This window comes from Astyanax mexicanus, chromosome 18 (assembly GCF_023375975.1).
Source record: "Astyanax mexicanus isolate ESR-SI-001 chromosome 18, AstMex3_surface, whole genome shotgun sequence".
Classification (NCBI taxonomy): Eukaryota; Metazoa; Chordata; class Actinopteri; order Characiformes; family Acestrorhamphidae; genus Astyanax; species Astyanax mexicanus.
The window spans coordinates 39,196,801-39,219,740 of record NC_064425.1 but is presented as its reverse complement, the minus strand read 5'-3'; the positions used below and the strand labels follow the sequence as shown (position 1 = coordinate 39,219,740).

The following is a 22,940-nucleotide window of genomic DNA, read 5'->3' as shown; positions in this document are numbered from 1 at the left end:
CTGCCCAACTTTATTTCATTATTAATATAAATATAAACATCCATTCCTGCATAGTAGTACATCATTATATAATTGATTTTAAAATACAGCTCTGAAAAGAAAAGTTTCTTCGATTTTACTAAATTGAAAACCTCTGGAATATAATCAAGAGGAAGATGGATGATCACAAACCATCAAACCACCAAACTGAACTGCTTGAATTTCTGCACCAGGAGTAAAGCAGCATAAAGTTATCCAAAAGCAGTGTGTAAGACTGGTGGAGGAGAACATGATACCAAGATGCATGAAAACTGTGATTAAAAACCAGGGTTATTCCATCAAATATTGATTTCTGAACTCTTAAAACTTTATAAATACGAACTTGTTTTCTTTGCATTATTTGAGGTCTAAAAGCTCTACATCTTTATTTTTCATATTTCAGCCTTTTCTCTTTTTCTGCAAATAAATGCTCTAAATGACAAAATTTTTATTTGGTATTTTAGAGAAATGTTGTCAGTAGTTTATAGAATAAACAACAATGTTCATTTTACTCAAACATAAAGCTATAAATAGCAAAATCCGAGAAACTGATTCAGAAACTGAAGTGGTCTCTTATTTTTTTCCAGAGCTGTATTTTCTATGCCAAAAGATATCGATACTGACTTAATGTTCAGCTTTACTTTAGATGGAATTTCTTGGGTACCGTTTAGTTTTGTCTTTTTATGGTAAATACCATCCCTGACTCCAAAACCAGGACCCTTTCTGTACATTGAGTTTCCGTGAAGATTCCATTAACTTGATTAAGCTTATGAACTGTGTTTAATATGTATGTACATTTTTACGTACATACATATTAAACAATGTTTTTAAATGAAGTCGATATACCAGTTTAATCACTGTAATGGGATCTCCACAAACACACACACACACACACACACACATAAAAACAGAAACTGTATGACAACATAAGAGTAGATACAAGATCTCAAAAAGCAACATATTATTCCCCAATATAAAGAAATTCAAAAACAGATGAGAAAAAAGCAAATCATTTTGGAAAAAGAAACAATGTCATTTCTAAAGCTTTGGGACTCCAGAGAACCACAGTGAGAGCTGTTATTCACAAATGGAGAAAACATGGAACACTGATGAACCTTTCCAGGAGTGACCAGCCTATCGAAATTACTCCAAAAGGGCATGAACAACTCATCCAGGAGGTCACAAAAGAACCCAGAACAACATTTAAAGAACTGCATGTCTCACTTGCCTCAGTTAATGATCCAATAATAAGAAAGAGACTGGACAAAAAGGGTCTCCATGGGAGAATTCCAAGATAAAAAACACTACTGAACAAAAAGAACACAAAGGCCCGTCTCACATTTACCAACAAACATCTTGATGATCTCCAGGACTTTGGGAAAATATTCTGTGGACTAACGTGACAAAAAGTAGCTTTTTGGACGATTTGTGTCTCGTTAAATAATTTTAGAAAAAGAGCATCATACTGAATATAAAACATGGTGGTGGTAGTATGATGGTGTGGGATTGCTTTGCTGTTTTATGACCTGGACAACTTGCTGTAATTGATGGAACCATGAATTTTTGCTCTCTACCAGAAAATCCTGAAGGAAAAATGCTGGGCCATCTGTTTGTGACCTCAAGCTCAGGTGTACTTGGGTTGTGCAGCAGGACAATGATCCGAAGCACATTAGCAAGTCAAGTCAAGTCAAGTAGTTTTACTGTCAATACTGCATATGTACAGGACATACAGAGAATTGAAATTACGTTACTCTCCTTCCCAATTTTACAGCAAGCACAGATAATAGATATAATAAAGGAGAATGAGAGACACTATGAGTACAATACAGCAGGGACACAATAGACATACATGAGACAGAAACAAGGTGCAGTAGTGTGGGGAGAAATTGATATATAAATATAAGTAAAAAAAAAGAAAAAAAAAGAAATAGATATATAATATAAAAGAGTGGGAGACACTATATGTACAAAACAACAAGACACAATGAACATACGTAAGACAATAGTGCAATATTGATGGTGATTGAGATGGAATGACAGTATAAATAGTAAATATCAGTAGTGCAAATATGGTATATGGTATATAGCTTAAGGCTGGTAAAGTGAATGAGTGCGTAAAGTTTTAAAGTTCACAGTTTATGGGGAATTAAAGTGTGAATTGACAGTGCAAGTATATCAGTAGTGCCAGTCAGTTTGGAAGGGACCAGTACTTTGTGCATTGTAGTGCAGAGTTTCAGTACTTTGTTAGTGGGGGGGTCAGGATGCTGAGTGAGTGTGTGCTGGGGGCAGGATTGGGATGGGGGGTAGAGCAGGAAGAGAGTTCAGCATCCTCACAGCCTAATGGATGGGGCTGTCTCGCAGTCTGCTGGTCCTCGCCCCGAGACTCCTCAGTCTTCTCCCTGATGGCAGCAGGCTGAAGTCCACCTCTGATAAAGATAAAACAGTTTATCCTAGGAATTTTTGGTCAAATCTGTTAAATCTTTAACACTAACAAATGCTCATCAGTGAGGATCTTTAGCTAAGTAAGATTCCATCACTACAGGAGCAGGAGTTGTTCCTCACGCTGTTCTTTCAGTCTCCGACAAACTCAACATTCCCGTCTTCACTGGAGGGAGGTTAAAGGCCTGCAGCGTGTGTCATGAGGCCGTCTCCTCTGTCATTTATTTATTATTTCCTCCTGCCTCTGTGCACAGTGAAGCGAGGGGTAATAAGACACGCAGTGCGATGCTCAGTTGCCGCAGGGTCTCCAGCTTGAGGAACGTCTGAGGTTCTGTACAGAAACCTATGCTTTGAACATTAAAAAAAAAACATACTTCTGTTCATTCTAATCCCAGTCAGAAGTGATTAAGACATTTACGTCTACTCTGGTCAGAGCGATCACCCCGAGGAGTGATCTACACGAGCCACTCGGGTTTTATTCTCCTCTGAATTCTTTTCTCATTATTTCACTGTTTTGTAACAAAGCACATTTTGGCCAGATGACAGTGTGTGTTAGAGGCTGCCCGGGGAACATTTGTGAGATTCTGTGTTACACCACATTAAATGCACGGCTAAAAATGGACTCCTTCAGAGCAGAATGAATGTATACACATCAGAGCGGACAGGAGAGCGACGCTGGCTCAGTCTAATCTAGTCTAATGCTCCACTGAACCCGGCACAAAAGCTCCGAGAGAACAGATATCCAACGCCACAAAGCCGGACACTAGGGTGGGCGATATCGCCGTATAATAATATCACAATATTTAAAAGATATTTCTACCAGCACGACATTGATAAGTTAACAATTTGGGTACCACTTTAAAATAAGACTACCTTTATAACGGGTTTATAAATGGTTTATAAATAGTTTATTAATGGTTAATAATTAGGTTATAAATGCCTTAAAAAATAATAAATAATCACTTTTAACACATATGTAGAAAGGGCAACAATATAGATGGTTGTGGGTTCACTATTCACCATCACCTTACTATGAGCTCGCTGACCAATGTTTAGTCAACCTCTCTCACAAGATAAAACCTCACAACTTACATAGGTGTGGGCATAACACTTAATGGACAATTTATATTATATTTATATTGTTGTCCCATGATTTCTGACAGTGTGTCAGTATAAAATCTGTCAGATATCATGTTTTTTTTACATATGGTCACTGTAATGCAAAACCCTTGTATTTCCTTATGTTGTATCAGGAGTTCATGACAAGTGGACCAATAGAAATGCTCCAAAATGAAATTGATTTTTGACTGTATTCAGATTTAAAATCAACACATTAAAATCGTGTGATTTGAAGAGTGGATCAAATTGATACTTTTTCTTTCACTTTTATCTCTCTGTTTGTTTGCAGGTGTGTACGCTTTCGGACTCTTTGCCACAGATATTTTTGTAAACGCAGGTCAGGTGGTGACGGGAAATCTGTCGCCGTATTTCCTGACGGTCTGTAAACCCAACTACACGGCTCTGGGATGCCAGCAGGGGGTTCGCTTCATCAGCCAACAGGAAGCGTGCACGGGGAATGGCGACGACATCCTGCGTGCCCGCAAATCCTTCCCCTCTAAAGAAGCAGCGCTCAGCCTCTACTCTGCTCTTTACGTCGCTGTGAGTAAATTCTGTCTGCTTACACTTTAGAGAGACGCAGAGCTGGTTCACTAAAGCTGTTGCTAAGCAGACGTGCTGGTATTAATTCCTCTGTTTCTAATTACAAGTCTACCAAGTTTCCAGTAAAAATGTACTTTTGAGAAAATGCACATTTTGACATTTTGAATATCATTTTGAAACACAGCCATAATACAAATTAAATACAGTACAATTTTAAAACCCCAAAACTGTTACATCACTGTTACATCTTATGATGTTACATTAACTCATGTAATATTTACATTAGGGCTGAATAATATTGTAACAAACGTTAAAATTCTTCAAATATACAGTAATTAAAAGGAGATTTTCTACATTGTAAACGAATAGTGAAGTCATTCAGACTATGAAGGAATACATAAGGAATCATGTAGTAATTTTAAAGTGTTAAATTTAGAGCATTTAGATGCTCTTATCTGTGGTTCTGTTAAATAACTGGTAGTTTCTGAGGCTGGTAACTCAGATGAACTGATCCTGTGCAACAAAGGAAACTCTTGCTCTTCCTTTTCTATGGCAGCCTTGAAGATGGCCAGTTTCTTCCTTTTTGATGTTTTTTGTGACTGTTTTTTGCCATGTCCTCCATCTCTAAAAAACAGTAGAAACAGCTAAACATGAGGTTTAAAATGCATTTAAATGTCTGGATGTTGTTTAAATGTGGGAAGTACTAAATTTTGTAAGTAAATATGTAATTTGTTTGTGTTTGGGCACTTTAGGAAACACACACGGAGTTGAATTTAAACTGTGTGAGTGAGCCATTTACCCTTTAACTCCCATTGCGCTTCTGTCCTTGTTATACTGTACACGCTGTACTATGACTACTTTACACTGTATCAAAGTTTCTTATCTTTACTCAATTTTGTGAGTATATCCTCCAACCAGAAGAACTGGAAGTTCTTACACAAAGTAAATAATCGTGAAGTGAATTATTGCACTTTATGCCAGTGGTTTTAATGTAATGGCTGCTCAGTGAATGTTATCGAGGAGGAAAAAAATGCCTGAAAGGTAACTTATTTTTGGAGAGGGGTTGTTGTTAAAAATGGATGGCTAAATGTGACGGTGAGAGTGAGATGCCCAAACACTTTTACAGTAATAAATTAATAATGGAGGTCATTGTTGCATTAATAAAGGAAGAGTGGATGGCCATTGCAGTTTTATGTCTTCTGAAATTGGCGAAAAACCTTCTTCAAACTTTTATTACAGTCAACTGAGCCTAACTCCATGATTTATCTGTTTACCTGAGTGAGTATGAAGTCTTTTTTAAATATTGTTATTGGTAATAATTAAAATATAAGACATGTATTAAGGGATTAAGTGAATAAATACAGCTGGAAGTGTAAGGTTTACTCTTAGTCTTAGACTGTAAAAAAGATGGATGCCGTGTCGCCGTTCCCATTTATTCAATGAAAATGAAGCCAAAATCTTCCTCCATGTTGGCAATCCTGAAACCCGAGTCTGTAGAGTAGAGACCAGAGGAGGGAGAAAGACTGTGGAGAGACAGCCTACTCATTTAAATAACCCCGCCCCTGAGGGCTGCCTCCACAGAGCTCACACAGTCTATGGTCCCGCCCATACAGTCATTGGTCCCACCCCGGCTAGGTGTAACCCAGCCCTTTTACAATAACCACACCTTTTTTTTGAATAGAGCTGAATAACGTTTTAAAACACAAATTCTGTGCGGATATAAAAATTTAACAATAAAAGCATACATTTACATTTACATAATGGAGGTAGAATTACAGTATATTGGTAAAAAACCAAAAAAACAATTGAGTTTGCCATTGAAACCTATGGGGATGGGTGGGGTTACACAGCTTTCTGCAACCGAACAGCAGGGGGCGCCCGACCTGTGGTGGCTTCACTGTTGAGAGACGATGCTCTGTCCAGCTATATTCAGTCTATGGTCGAGACAGTATAGAACAAAAACAAAATTGAAAAGTATACATGACCCTATCGTACACCCTGTGCAAGGTGTGTCGCCATGCTTGTTGCTATCTTGCACTCCATAAACAGTCTTATTCCTATTTTCACATCTTTCTCTCGCACCATTAAAATAGTGTCGCGCTGCTAAAATATCAATGTGCCAAAGTCAAAGAGGTACCATTTTAAAATAAGACTACCTTTATAAAGGGTTTATAAATGGTTTACAATTAGTTTATTAATGGTTAATAATTAGGTTGTAAAGGCCTTAAAAATCATTAATAATCAGTTATAACACATATGTAGAAAGGGCAACAACATAGATAACTGTGGGTTCACTATTTGGCAAACAACGGGTCATTGTTGCCCTTTCTACGTATGTGTTATAACTGATTATTAATGATTTTTAAGGCATTTACGATCTAATTAATAACCATTAATAAACTAATTGTAAACCATTTATTAACCCTTTATAAAGGTAGTCTTATTTTAAAATGGTACCGTCAAAGCTCACCTGCTGGCTCACTGATTTATTTCACTGTATGACCAAAACACACCCATGATTAATTAAATTAATTAATTAATGCATTTTGCGCATTTTGAGCCACACAAGGCATATTTTTTGCGATACCAAAGACACACCGATGTGTCTTAAGTCCAGCTGTGCATTTGTCTGACTAGACTACACATTCATACGGTGTGAGGGTCTAATATCCCAAATGCCTCAGAGGCCAAAATGTGCAATTATATACAGTATTCTGCTTTTGAGTGTTAATTTTAGTTAATTTTAGTTAAGTTTAGCATTTTCTCCAAACTGCCATTATAAAGCAATCTAGGAACTTCTGGAGACGCCAGCTTGTGCCTTAATTAACATTTACTGCAGTCGCTGAGTAAACAAAAAGTGCTTTACGACTAAAGAACTGTTCTTTTCTGAAGAAAAGAGAGAGAGAGAGAGTATGAGATTCACTCTTGACTCAGCTATATCCGGATTTGTGTGTCTTTAGTTCTTTAATTAAGCATTAAGCTTTACTTTCCAGACTGTTCTGCAGGGATATGTGTCTGTGGTAGGGGTGGGCAATATGACTCTAAAATAATATCACGATATTTCAGGGTATTTTTGCGATAACGATATACTTGGCGATATAGGAAAACCAAAATAATTAATTTATATTATAGTATAATAGTATAACAGAATAATCATAATGTGGCAAAATAAATAATATAGCATAAAATAATATAATCCAGCAAAAAAATATTGCAGAATATTTAGTGCATGCATATAAACTGCAAACTAAAACAATTATACAATAAATACACCTAAAGCTTCACAGTAAATAATAGACTACTTTTAAGACAGAACAGCCCTATTATCACGTTATGGATTTTTAATATCATGATATTTCTGTGTCACGATATATTGCATACGATATAATATTGCCCACCCCTAGTCTGTGGCTTCAGAACTTGAGCACTAGAATAACCAGAATGTTATTCTAACCTATAAACTATACAAATAAATAAACTATTGTATTTTTAGGACTATAAATTAAGAACATTTTGGATTAGAGATCTTTGAACATTTTGAACACCTGTTTTAATATCTCAATGGACAAACCAACAAAGTGCAATACCTCAAAACCTCAGCAGTGGTATTCTAATCATAACTTTACCTCAGCAGTGCAGCTTTAATCATATTCTTTTTCCCTAAGCAGTGCAGCTCTAATCCTAACTTTACCTCAGCAGCGCTGTCCTAATAATGACTTTACCTTAGCAGTGATATTCTAAGCATACCTTTATCTCAGCAGTGCTGTTATAATAATTAATTTACTTCAGTGGTGCTATTCAGATCATTAGTGTACCCAGCAGTGCAGTCCTAATCATAATTTTACCTCAGCAGTATTGCTCTAATCATAACTTTAACTTAGCAGTGCAGTTCTAATCATAATTTTACCTCAGCAGTGCAGCTCTAATCAGAACCTTACCTCAGCAGTGCTTTTCTAATCAGAACTTTACCTCAGCAGTGCTATTCTACTCATAACTTTAATTCAGCAGTGCAGTTCTAATTATAATTTTACCTCAGCGGTGCTATTCTAATCATAACTTTACCACAACAGTGCTGTTCTAATTATAATTTTACCTCAGCGGTGCTGTTCTAATCATAACTTTACCTCAGCAGTGCTATTCTAATCATAACTTTAACTCAGCAGTGTAGTTCTAATCATTATTTTACCTCAGCGGTGCTATTCTAATCATAACTTTACCACAACAGTGCTGTTCTAATTATAATTTTACCTCAGCGGTGCTGTTCTAATCATAACTTTACCTCAGCAGTGCTATTCTAATCATAACTTTAACTCAGCAGTGTAGTTCTAATCATTATTTTACCTCAGCGGTGCTATTCTAATCATAACTTTACCACAACAGTGCTGTTCTAATTATAATTTTATCTCAGCGGTGCTGTTCTAATCATAACTTTAACTCTGCAGTGCAGTTCTAATTATAATTTTACCTCAGTGGTGCTATTCTAATCATAACTTTACCTCAGCAGTGATATTCTAATCATAACTTTAACTCAGCAGTGTAGTTCTAATTATAATTTTACCTCAGCGGTGCAGCTATAATCATTAATTTACCTCAGCAGTGTTGTTTTGGTCAAAACTTTACCTCAGCACTGCTGTTCTAACCAGAAATGTACCTCAACAATGCTGTTTTAATTATAACTTTACCTCAGCAGTGCTGTTATACTAATTAATTTACCTCAGTGGTTCTATTCAAATCATTAATGTACCTCATTTTTAAGTAAGTAAGTTCAGTTGTAGGCAGATGTCTGGGTACCATCCACTGCACTGCTCTGTCCACTGTGGGTGGGAATGTTAAATACCCACACTTCAACTTTAACAAGAAAAGGAACGTCTCATCCATCTGCACCCAATATCTAAAAGACCTTGCATAAATCACGCTAATTAATGATAACTCACATCTCCATAGCGTTAGCAGGCTGGCCAGTGTTTAACCTCATTCACAGTAACAGGATAGCACCTCACAACTTCTGCAAGCATTGGAGTTCCCAAGTTTTCCCCTGAGGTTTCACAGTTTGTGACCAGTGTGTGAACAGAGTGTAACTAAAGGCTAATTTGGAGTTTGGAGTTGTACGTGGTTAAATTGATGGCTCCTCTGACAGTAATCAGATTAATAATGTGGATGATGGACAGAATGATGGGTTTGGAGGCTGGATGGAGTGGAGAGCTGTTTGCCTGTTTGCTGTGTGTAATTAGCTCCTCTCTGCTGCCACTGCTGGAATGTTAAAGACGGAGGTGTTCAGGAGGAGAACGAGCTCATGGAGGCCTGATGGAGAACAGAGGGGGTTAGGGTTTTTTGGGGGGGTGGATGGTACAGCTGCTACTGCTTGCTCCAGGCTTTGTTTGCATGTGTGTGTGTGTGTGTGTGTGTGTGTGTTTTTGTATATTCTTAGGACAAAAAAAAATTCTTTACTCCTTAAAAAAAAACAGAAAAACAGATCCAACAGCTTGACTTTTTTTTTTTTTGTTGCAAGCTCTATTAAAAAAAAGTAAAAAAAAAAAAAAAAGAACTTATAATATAATAATATAATTATAATTTGGATATAATTAGGGATGCATCGCTACCATTATTTTTCCAAACAAGTACATGTATTTTTGTATTTGCCGATACCAATATATATTTAGAATTAAGCAAGTAGGGGTATTATATAATAGAGTAGCAAAGTGTGTGTTTGTGTGTGTTTGTAGATGTGCTTGTGTGTATTGGTGTTTATGTGTGTCTGTGTGTATTTGTGTTTGTGTGTGTAGATGTGTTTGCGTTGGATGTATTTGTGTGTATTGGTGTTTGTGTGAGTCTGTGTGTATTTGTGTTTGTGTGTGTAGCTGTTTGCGTGTATTTGTGTTTGTGTGTAGATGTATATGTGTGTATTTGTGTTTGTTTGTGTAGGTGTGTTTGCGTGTAGATGTATTTGTGTGCATTGGTGTTTGCGTGTATTTCTGTTTGTATGTGCCTGTGTGTATTTGTGTTTGTGTGTAATTGTGTTTATGTGAAAGTATTTGCGTGCATTCGTGTTTTTGTGTATTTGTGTTTGTGTGTGTCTGTGTGTATTTGTGTTTGTGTTTGTGTATAGTTGTGTTTGTGTGTGTGTATTTGTGTGTATTTGTGTTTGTGTGTAAGTATTTGTGTGCATTTGTGTGTTTGTGTAGTTGTGTTTGTGTGTATTTGTGTGCATTTGTGTGTGTGTAGTTGTGTTTGTGTGTATTTGTGTGCATTTGTGTGTGTGTAGTTGTGTTTGTGTGTATTTGTGTGTAGTTGTGTTTGTGTGTGTAATTGTGTCTGTTTGTATTTGTGTGTAAGTGTGTGTGTCTGTTTGTGTTTGTGGATGGTGCAAAAGACTATAAGTATTACAGTTAAAGATGCACTAAACCCTCAGATTGTTACTGACTCCCCCCTCAGCTCAAATTTAAAAAGGCTAAAAATGGGAGGGGTAGTTTGGGAGGGGCACTGGGTGATGTATGGGTTTAGAGGTGAGGCAAGAGAGAGCTGATTGGCTGAGCTGCAGCAGCAGTGTGCCTCTGATACCGGTAAGACGCAGAAGGTTGGACGTCAGCAGGGGGCGGTATTATTGATTGACTGATCTGCATATTGTGATATGTCCAACATCATCCACACCTATAACACAGATGAACCTGAGAGGGCGCTGCAGAGGCAGAAATTACCACAATAAAAGTGTTTTTTAAGGAAAATATTAAGGAAATTCATTACTTCAAAGAAACACATTTCAGCTATTAATGAAAAAAAAATATGATTTAGGGTTTAGTGGCAGTTTAAGCTACCTGTGAATAAGTCTTACTTAATACACGTAACACCTGGATATTTAATCTCGCGAAATCCAATGCCACGAGACCTTGACTGAGTACACCTTACAGCGAACATGTCCAAATTGTGCCCAATTATGTTGTTGTGACTTGTTTGAGTTAAAAGGTCTCAGATGTAAAATGGGGAGCAGGTCTGTTAGATTTGGTGTTGTGGGTTCAATTCTTTCATCTTGAACACTGGATATTCAACATGGCACCTCATGGCAAAGAACTCTCTGAGGATGTAAAAAAAAGAATTGTTGGTTTTTATAAAGATAGCCTAGGCTATAAGAAGATTACTAACACTGAAAACTGAAACTGAGATACAAAATGATGGCCAAAGAAGATGCTTGATGAGGCATGATGAGAACTATAAATAATATAAACTATAATAATAGTACTCCATGAGTAGAGATTTGGAGATGTATATATATCATGACATATAGTACATATGGGGTATATGTATGACCTCACATTCAGACATTATATAATAGCAAACCTGTGTGTGGGCGTGAGTACATCTGCTTTATCAGTCTCTCTCTCTCTCTCTCTCTCTCTGTATCTCTCTCTCTCCCGTCCCCTGGAGGTTAAGCTGGAGCATTGTGGAGAATCAGAGAGGATGCATAGAATGACTTTAGCCGCTTCCCTCCTAATGGTATAAAATGTACTTATTAGACATAACTATAAATCCCAGTTGTTATATATGAAATCTATAACAACAAAACACAAAATCCAAGATTGCAAAAAAGATTACAGCTTTACAAGAGATAGAAAACTTTTAATGTACTTTAAAATACGACTCATTGGGTCGTATTTTAGTGATCTATAGCACAGTGGTCAGTTGCGGATGGTGCAGCTGGATTTAGGGCGTTTCAGTGTGTCTTTGGTATTGTGAGGGCACAAAAAAATATACTCGAAATGCAATTTTTTTGTTCTATTTTTGGTACTTAGTAATACCGAGACATTTCGGTTGGTAACTTTTTGGTATCGAGTATCGAGTACACCCTAGGTGTCATTCTGCATAGAAGATATGGAATCCCATTGGTCAAATCTTGGTCAAATAAAATCATATAAATATTAAGTTTAGTAAAGAATTTTATTCCTATATAAAGGGGAGGTTTAGGTTTTAGTTTTTTGTTTTAAATCATTTAAAAATGAAACATTTTTAAATTGCTGCCTGTCAGGTAGTGCTGGGCGGTATGCCGGTTTCACGGTATATCACGGAATATATATATATATATATATATTTTGAATATATATATATATTTTTTTTTGAATATATATATATATATATATATATATATTTTGAATATATATATATTATATATTATATATATATATATATATATATATATATATATATATATATATATATATATATATTTTTTTTTTTTTTTTTATAATTATTTTTTTGCATGACTGGGATTTAATATGGGTTTGTGTGTTACTGTACTGTTAGGACTACATGTTATATAAAACACTAAAGCTTTAAATTAAGGCTTTGATCAGTATAGGGTTTACTTTGTCCCACAAAATTCAACAATCTATGAAGAAATCAGACTTTATTAGCATAAAAACTGCTGAAGAATGTAAACAATAGACCATAAAAAGAGATATGCCAACAATGTTAACGCAACTTCCTTTACAAAATATTAAAAATATTATTAATAGTTCCATAAACACTATAAATTGACATTAAATACTCAATGTTTAAGTATTCAAAGACATACATTTCTCAAAAGCTCTATTGCACAAGTTAGATACAAGTTTATTCCTGAAGCGATTAGAGGCATTACAGTATTTAAATCAGCCACAATTCCCTTCTTTCTCCAGTCCAAAAATATATTCAAATCATCCTTTAAGCTACAGTATTAATATAAATAAAAGGGCTATAATTACTTTTTATTAAAACACTCATACAGTAGAAACGGCAGCAGGAGCTGCTTTGATTTCTCCCCAGGCAAAACAGAACTAGAACAGTGTTTGACTCAGAGATAGTAAAAAAGATGGATGCCGTGTCGCCTGTCCCATTCATTCAATGAAAATTAAGCCAAAATCTTCCTCCATGAAACCCGAGTCTGTAGAGCGCAGTAGAGACCAGAGGAGGGAGAAAGACTGTGGAGAGACCCCGCCCCTGAGGGCTGCCTCCACAGAGCTCACACAGTCTATGATCCCGCCCATACAGTCTATGGTCCCGCCCCAGCTTGGTATAGCCCTTTTACAATAACCACACCTTCTTTTTGAATAGAGCTGAATAGCATTTTAAAAAACGAATTCTGTGGCGGTAGAATTACAGCATATTGGAAGCAAAAACATTGAGTTTGCTATTGAAACCTATGGGGGTGGGTGGGGTTACACAGCTTTCTGCAACCGAACAGCAGGGGGCGCCTGACCTGTGGTGGCTTCACTGTTGAGAGACGATGCTCTGTCCAGCTACACACAGTCTATGGTTTGACTCCACACGGCTGCGTGTGTTTTTCTTCGACTGTGCTGCACAGCGCCTCTAGCGGTGTGGTGGTATGAATAAAAAACACATAACGGTTCTAGTTTCCCCCAAGGTATACAGAATGTACATTTATCTGTATTGTACCGTTGGTTTGACATCCTGTGTCACATTTTTACACAGTAAAAAGTTAAGAACCTCTGGTCTGCAGAGATCCGTTCTCCAAACGCTCGAATACAAACACGGCTTTAACGGAACGGTGAAGAACCGGCGGGCTGTGAAAAAGCCGCAGTGTGTCCACAGTGTTGGTAATGAAGACTGATTGTGCTCTCGCTGTGTGTTTTGGCAGATGTACATCACGTGCACGGTGAAGGCCAAAGGAACGCGGCTGGCTAAACCCGTGCTGTCCCTCGGGCTCATGTGTCTGGCCTTCCTAACTGGGATTAACCGCGTGGTGGAGTACCGGAACCACTGGTCCGACGTCATCGCCGGCTTCATCATCGGGGGAGCCATCGCCGTCTTCATGGTGAGTGTGGAACTCTGGATGGATGGGTATATCCGGGTCTTTTTGACTTTTGTCACAGGTCCCAGGCCTGAGACTCATAGACGACATAGATGATAAACCACACTCTGTGGGTATCACACTTTTATTGTGGTGGATGTAATGGAAGACAGATTTCATACCAAAAAGTGAGAAGAACATCCATATTGCTGTGAGGATTCAATTGCATTCAGCCAGAAGAGAGTAATTGAAGTCAGGGTGTGAATGATGTTAAACACCACCCCACCTTATCCCATTTAAAAGTATTGGACTGAGCTTTATCATTTGGCAATTCCATTTTTGCTATCCAGGATCAGGTGATCTGTCTTACTTTTAAGACAGTTTTTCAAAGCAATATTGGATTGGATCGCCCTGATCCAGAAACACAGTTTTCAGGATTACGTAATCCAGATTACCAGCTATGTAAAGAACAGGTAGAAGAACCAACATGGGTTGATGACTCCTTTTAATGCGGTAACGCCTGTGCAGGCACACTTCTATAATGCTCATTGCAAAACAAGACGTGCAATTTAGCATTTAAATTAAAATTAATTACAATTTAAATTAAATTGTACTTTTTTTTTTTGTTTTACTTTAAAACTTTGATTTTAAAGTTTTACTACATTTTCTTCCTAAAATCCACCTTGAAATCCTACCCCTTGTTGGGATCAGGTTAATCCTGCTTTTTTGGATCAAAGTTATCCAAATCCTACTGAAAAGTTTTGAACAACAGAAACTGAAGGTTTAATCCATTTACAAACTAGGATTGGATTACGTGATCTGATCTGATTTCAGAATGCTTCTTTCCCTTTTGAACAACCCGTTTTCCAGATTTGATCCAATCCGATAACCAAAATCCGATTAGATTACCTTTGAACAACTGGCCCCTCTTGATACAGTATTATCACAATACAATGACCATGATATATCACAAGATGATTGTCTACGATACTTTACTGCGTCTGTGTAACTGAAGAGAATAAAATACTTCTAAATAAATAAATACCAGGAATTATAGTATTTTTGGCACTATAAGACGCACTTAAAATCCTTTACTTTTTTCCAAAAATCGTCAGTGTGCCTTATAATCGGGTGCTTTTTATCTATGAATTTTAACAATCAGGTTATAAGGAGCAGTAAAGCCACTTTGTTTAAGTACAACGTTATAAACTAGTTTCAGTTTAGTTCTCCAGCACCGAGGCTAAAGTAGCATTAGCATTAGATGCTAACTAGGGCTGCAACTAATGATTATTTTGGTTGTTGACAAATCTGAAGATTATTTTTTCGATTGGATGTTGGAAAATGTGTAAATTACTGATATTTAGGAATTAAATATGTAATTTGTTGTGTTTGGACACTTTTGGAGACAAAGACTAAGTTAAGTATAAACTGTGTGAGTGAGAGATTTACCCATCACCCATTGAGCTTCCGTCCCCAGCACTTTGTGTAATGCAGCACTGTTACAAATTAATGATTAGTCGACAATGAAATTTGTATATTTGATATAATTTGTATGTATTATATCGACTAATCGTTGCAGCCTTAATGCTAACCACCATTTCCTCAATCAGAGATAGATAGATAGATAGATAGATAGATAGATAGATAGATAGATAGATAGATAGATAGATAGATAGATAGATAGATAGATAGATAGATAGATAGATACTTTATTGATCCCTGAGGGGAAATTCTAGACAAGTATTAGGTGAGTATTATCGGTCTGTAGCTTGCTGCTAACCCCGGCTAGCACTGCAGGAGCAACATTAGCATTAGATTCTAACCACGGTAGCTCTTTCATCATTCAGAGGTGAGTATTATCGGACTGTAGTCTGCAGGTTTACTGTGTTAAAACAAGCTACGTGGGACAAACCGATAACTAATATCATCCTGGCTTACTGGAACACTGAGTTCTCAGCTTACTGTAAATAAACTGAAGCGTTTTACTCACCCAAATAAATAGTTTTCAGGAGAGAATTTTGTGTAGATTAGACTCCAGCGCTTGTCTGACTTTCAATAAAGTATTTTTTTTTATTACAGTTTTGTTTACTTAGCTTAGCTTTACTTAACTTAGCTTAAGTTAGCTACCCTCCAACCACCACCCTGAATTACAAGTTCCTGCTAAATGAGAATTTCCCACTTATAGTGGGAAAAATATGATACTGGTGTCAGTTTCACAGAATTTAGCAACCAGTATTATTCACTGCAGGTTTACTCTAATTATTTTATTATAGCGCCACCTTGTGGAGTAATAAAGCAGTAACTTTAGTACATCAAATTGGGGGGGCGAATTTAGAGCGGCTACGTATCAATAAAACTTTTCTAAAAATTTGATGCAACTTATCGACATAATACAATTTAAACAATACAATATATTGATTGTGATATTGATATATTGTCCTATCCCTAGCTCACACCAGGTATAAGTCATAGTCTCAATAGCTTTAATTTTGTTTATTTGCTCCTGTTCTATTGGCAGTAATTCTCTACAGGAACTCAACATGCTTTAAGTGTGAGTGCATTCACTAAAATGTACAGTATGTCCACAAATATTTGGACATACAGTGTATATATGTATATATGTAGTGTATGTACAATGCAAACATTAAAACCACTACAGTAATCATCATTAATAAGTGAGATAATGTGTTTTTGTGGTGTTTGCTCTTGGTTTTTATTTGATCCACTCATTAAAATAAATAAAATTCAATTATACCCTGAACTGGCTCTCTCAAAACAAGAGCCTCCCTGCTCCCTGAGGATCTCCCTCATTTCACAGATGAAGTTTAGCACACCTGGGATTCAGTCCCAGATGTATTAAACGCGTCTGATTTCATGGGACACTCTGTTCTTATCACTTGACCACTCCAGGCTGACTGGACAGTTCATGTGTTTGTAATACTCCTTTTTTACCGAAACCAAATAGGATAAATCATTTGTCTGAAGGTTGAGTACCAAACACTTTTTCACCACAAAATAAATTAAATTGCATATAGGTATGTTCTAATTATTTTTAAAGAAATGCAATTACAAAACTATGTTTTAAAATTGTATATTAAACACTTAACCCTTTAAAAATCACACTTAACAACAAAGCACAAGCAGTCACCTTAGGTGTGCTTCTCTAATCACGTTTACACCAGAAATGCAATTCTAATCATAAATTATCCTCAGCAGTGTGGTTCTAATAATGGATTTATTTCATATTTATTTTCCTCAGTCTGTGCTGTTTTAAAACTAATACATTTACCTCAGCAGTGCTATTCTAATCATGAATTGACCTCAGCAGTGTTACTCTAATCATGAATTTACCTCAGTAGTGATATATTAGTCATGGATTTACCTCAGCATTGGTGGATTAGTCATGAATTTACCTCAGCAGTGCTATTTTAATAATACAGTTACCTCAGCAGTAATATATTATTCATGGATTTACCTTAGCAGTGATAGATTAGTCATGGATTTACCTCAGCAGTGATATATTAGTCATGGATTTTCCTCAGCAGTTATATATTTGTCATGGGTTTACCTTAGTCAGTGCTATTCTAATCATTAATTTACCTTAGTCAGTGCAATTCTAATCATGAATTTACCTCAGCAGTGCTAATCTAATCATGGATTCACCTCAGCGGTGCTATTTTAATCGCACATTTACCTCCGCAGATCTATTCTAACCATGAATTTATGGCAGCAGTTCTGTTGTTAATGTCCTACTCTTGTAAGAAAAGAAATCAAGTCAAGTTGGGACAGTGAATTGGAATAGATTTGATTCAGGGTATCAGTAGTGATACCCAACTTTCGGTTTTATTGTCCAACCCCTGTATCTGATCCATATTGTTTCTTTCCCCCATGGAACTATTGTCTTTTTTTACATATGGTTTGGGAATGTCCACAAGTTTGAGGTGTATGGAGAAATGGTATTAGTGCTCTGGAAGGACTAATGGGGGTACAACTGCCAATGAACTCTGGTATTAGTGCTCTGGAAGGACTAATGGGGGTACAACTGCCAATGAACTCTGCTCTTCATTTACTGAATGATAACTCCCATCTTTCACTGGATTCTGTGCTTTCTGGACATTTCTTACCTGGAATTGTCATCATCAAATATTAATGTGGGGGTGAATACAGTAAATAGCTGAACAAATACAAAATCGACTGCTGATCTGGCCTTTCTTTATTCCCGGCTAAATGTTGAATGTTGAAGCAGCATGAAGCCCAGACAGTAAAAGGTCGGAGTTTAGATAGTGTACAGTGCGGGGTGTGTGCTGTGTTTGATTCTTGCTGGGTAATGCAGCGTTATGGGAGGGTGTGGGTATTGTGTGTGTCTGTGTGTGTGTGTCTGTGTGTGTGTGGGTATAATGTGTGTGTGTGTGTGTGTGGGTATAATGTGTGTGTGTGTGTGTGTGTGTGTGTGTGGATATAATGTGTGTGTGTGTGTGTGTGGGTATAATGTGTCTGTGTGTGTGTGTGTGTGTGTTCTTCTTGGGTCGGCTCATGAAGCTGTGATATACACTGACCTATTTCTCCAGCTGGAGACGGGCGATGGGGGTTGGGATGTGATGTTGATGTTGGTGTGTGTGTGTGTGTGTGTGTGTGTCAGAATCAGACATTGCCGCATCCTAATGTCATGTGACATAAACTTGAAGGAGGGTTTAGTAGCAGAAGGAGAGCATGAGGAATGCGTAGATCTGTTACAGATACGCTATGGCCCAATCCCATTTTTCTTCTTTCATACTGATTCACACTGAGAAACAGCTCTATCCTGAACAACACTGCGAAACAGCTCTATCCTTATTTACACTGAGAAACAGCTCTATCCTGATCCTCACTGAGAAACAGCTCTATCCTTATTTACACTGAGAAACAGCTCTATCCTGATCCTCACTGAGAAACAGCTCTATCCAAAACCACATTAAGAAACAGTTTAGTTTTGTTATCATCAACAATAAGAAACAGCTCTATCCTGAACAACACTAAGAAACAGCTCTATCCTGAACAACATTGAGAAACAGCTCTATCCTGATTTACACTAAGAAACAGCTCTATCCTGAACAACACTGAGAAGGCTCTATCCTGAACAACACTGAAAAACAGCTCTATCCCTATCAACAATGAGAAATAGCTATGTTATGATCAACCCTGAGAGACAGCTCCATCCTAAACCACACAGAGAAACAGCTCTGTCCTGATCCACACTGAGAAACAGCTCTGTCCTGATCCACACTGAGAAACAGCTTTATCCTAAACCACGCTGAGAAACAGCTCTATCTTGATACACTGTGAGAAACAGCTCTATCCTGATTTACACTGAAAACCAGCTCTATTCTGATCTACAGTAAGAAACACCTCTAATCTAAGCCACACTGTGAAACAGCTCTAACCTGATCCACAATGAGAAACAGCTCTATCCAAAACCACATTGAGAAATCGTTTTGTTATGCTTAACACTAAGAAACAGCTCTATCCTGATCCACATTGAGAAACAGCTCTATCCTGATTTACACTAAAAAAAAACAGCTCTAACCTGATCCACACTGATAAACAGCTCTATCCTGATTCACACTGAGAAATAGCTCTATCCTGATCCACACTGAGAAACAGATCTATCCTGATTCACATTGAGAATCAGTTCTAAGCTGATCCACACTGAGAAACAGCTCTATCCTAATTTACACTGAGAAACAGCTCTATCCTAATCCACACTGAGAAACAGCTCTATCCTGATTCACACTGAGAAACAGCTCTATCCATAACCATATTGAGAAACAGTTTTGTTATGCTTAACACAATCCTGATCAAATCCTGATCAAAACTGAGAAACAGCTCTATCCTAATTCACACTGAGAAACAGCTCAATCCTGATTCACACTGAGAAACAGCTCTATCCATAACCATATTGAGAGACAGTTTTGTTATGCTCAACACTAAGAAACAGCTCTATCATGAACTACACTGAGATCCAGATATATCCCTATCAACACTGAGAAATAGCTATGTTATGGGAAACAGCTCTATCCTAATTTACAGTGAGAAACAGCTCTATCCTGATCCACACTGTAAAACAGCTCTATCCTAATTTACAGTGAGAAACAGCTCTATCCTGATCCACACTGTAAAACAGCTCTATCCTAATTTACAGTGAGAAACAGCTCTATCCTGATCCACACTGAGAGACAGCTCTATCCTTATCCTCACTGAGAAACAGCTTTAAGTGTTTAGGAATACTCAACATTTTTAAAGTCCCTCTCTGTAAATAAATCCATCTAATAATCAGTATTTCACCAAATTACTGATAAAATCAATGTTGGCTGGTTAAGAAAAAGAGGGAAAGGGAAAATAAGGTTGCTTTTAGTCCTCCAGAAAGAGCCAGAGGCAGTTCTTCAGTGAGATAAACCCCCAACTCCTCTCAGCAAAGGCCATCAATGATGGTTTATGTAACTTGTAGCTGGGCAGGGTACCTCGCATGACTAGCTGACCTAAATGAATCTCTGTGTGCTCTCTCTCTCTCTCTCAGAGGGGAAGTATGCAAGTCTGTCCCAGAGCGCAATCATCCATTATCAAAGCAAAATGAGCATTTTCAATGAGACAGGGACAATATGGGCGATGTTAGAGTGGGAGAGCAGCAAAGAGCATGAAGATGGCTTTAAATGGAGGACATCTCAGGGCACCAAGCCCTCCAGTCAACTGCTGAATTAAAAACATGCAGCGATTTATCCTCCACTTCAGTGCATGCTTTACTAACCGCAGATATTTTACTGTGAGCTCAGGCTTCTGGAATTCTGTCCTGGACTATTTTTTTAACAAAAGGTCTGATACTCTTATACAGTAGATCAGGGGTGTCCAAACTTTTTTTGTTGGGGGCCAGAAGGAGAAATATATTTGAAGTCACGGGCCACAGACTCTGTTATAAAACAAATAATGAAATATTTTAATACTTTAAATAATACCGTTTCCTGATTACTTTCAGCGCACCCTCTCCGCTTCTCTTTGGCCCGTTTTTCTGTGCTATAACTGCGCACTCTCTACACTTTTAGACTCTTTGGCCCGTTTTTCTGCGCTAGAAATGTGCACCCTCTACGCTTTTAGACTCTTTGGCCCGTTTTTCTGCGCTACAACTGCGCACTCTCTCCGCTTTTAGACTCTTTGGCCCGTTTTTCTGCGCTAGAAATGTGCACCCTCTACGCTTTTAGACTCTTTGGCCCGTTTTTCTGCGCTACAACTGCGCACTCTCTCTGCTTTTAGACTCTTTGGCCCGTTTTTCTGCGCTATAACTGCGCACTGTCTCCGCTTTTAGACTCTTTGGCCTGTTTTTCTGCGCTACAACTGCAATCTCGCCACTTTTAGACTCTTTGGCCCGTTTCTGACACCTAGCGTTCAAACTTTGAATCTCACATTATAAAACCTGCTTAACAGCGGGCCAACTTTTATTCTATTTCTAAAATACCTCATAGTTTGGACACCCCTGCAGTAGAGCTTATAAGTTTAAGAACCCTTTAAAATGTTCTATATTTCTGCATAAATTTAACCTAAAACATCATCAGATCTAAAAGTAGATACAGATAACCAAGGTAAACAAATGAGACAAAAAATGATACTTGCTCTTTATTTATTGAGGACAAAAAGATCCAATATTACATATTTATACATATTTGTGAATGAAAAATGTATGTAAACATCTGGGATTATGAGTTCATTTGAAGGTCTGGTGTTTCCAATCAGATATGAGTGGGCGAAGCCTGTTTTATTTAAAGAACAGACATCTATCAGAGTCTGCTGTTCAGAGTTAATGATGCCCGTCAGGCTGGAAAAGTTTATAAAAATCTTCTCTAAAGAGTTTTTCATTCCCTAGAAGTGGTCGATCAACAAAGATCACTCCAAAGGAAAGATGTATAATAGTCAATAGTCAGGGTCACAAAAGGACCCCAGGGTAACTTCTAAGCAACTGAAGGCCTCTCTTATATTGACTTATGTTAATGTTCATGAGTCCACCATCAGGAAAACCCTGAACAAGAATGATGTCAATGGCAGGGTTGCATGAAGAAGGCCACTCCTGCCCAAAAAGAACATTGATGCTCGTCTACAGTTTTCTAAAGATCATGTGGACAAGCCAGAAAGCTATTGGAGGAACAGAAATATTGTGGAAGGACGAGACCAAATTTGAACTTTGCATTGCAGTACACCTTCTCAGTGTGGATCAGAATAGGATGTTGAGTCCATAGAATCTCGGAATATGAAAGGGGCTTTGGTTTGTCTTGCATTTGAACAGAAGTCACAGATGTTTGTGTGTTACTTTGATTAAACAGCGAGAAAGACTACAGCAGCAGTAAAAGTGTAGAGTGTGTCTATGTGTGTGTGTAGCCTGCTCACTATAGAGCAGAGAAGAACAGAATGGTGCGACCAGCTAAAATTAACATTTCAGTGGGCATTATCGAGGGTGGCAAAATTTATTGATGTCATGTTTATTTATTGTACAAAAATTTTAATTTAAAAACATTATTGTCATGATAGGTCTTGTTCTGGACAGTTTTTTCCTTTTCCAGGTGGCTACAAAAGCAGAGAAGCAAGTGTTTACCCAATACCAGTCGAAAGATTGGACACACCTTCTCATAATTTTTTTAGTAGTATTTTTCTTTTATCTTTTTAACATTGTAAATGACTGGTAAAGCCATCCAGTCTATATGAATCATGTAGTAAGTTTAGAAAGTGTTAAACAAACCAAAATACTCTGTGAAGCATTTAGTTGCTTTTGTCTGTGAAGCTGTTAACAGATGTTTTCTGAGACTGATAAACTAATCCTGTGTAACAGAGGAAACTCTTGCTCCTCCTTTCCTGGGGTGATCCTGATGAGAGCAAGTTTCATTCTAATGTTTTTGATGGTCTTTGCGACTTCACTTCAGGATATTTCAAAGTTCTTGAAATGTTTCAGATTGACTGAACTTCATTCCTTAAAGTATTTTTTAAGTATTTTATTCAGGGTTAAATCACTGTATACCTGCAACTCTACCTC

General features: G+C 37.4%; 1 protein-coding gene across 1 annotated transcript in view; it reads left to right on the top strand.

Annotated features, from left to right (window-relative positions):
- Positions 1 to 22,940, top strand: part of plppr5a (phospholipid phosphatase related 5a) — a 56,891-nt gene that overhangs the window by 23,457 nt on the left and 10,494 nt on the right. The window contains exons 3-4 of the mRNA XM_022686103.2: positions 3,866 to 4,116; positions 13,742 to 13,918. Coding sequence (XP_022541824.2) covers positions 3,866 to 4,116; positions 13,742 to 13,918 — 428 coding nt within the window. The remainder of the gene's footprint in view (positions 1 to 3,865; positions 4,117 to 13,741; positions 13,919 to 22,940) is intronic.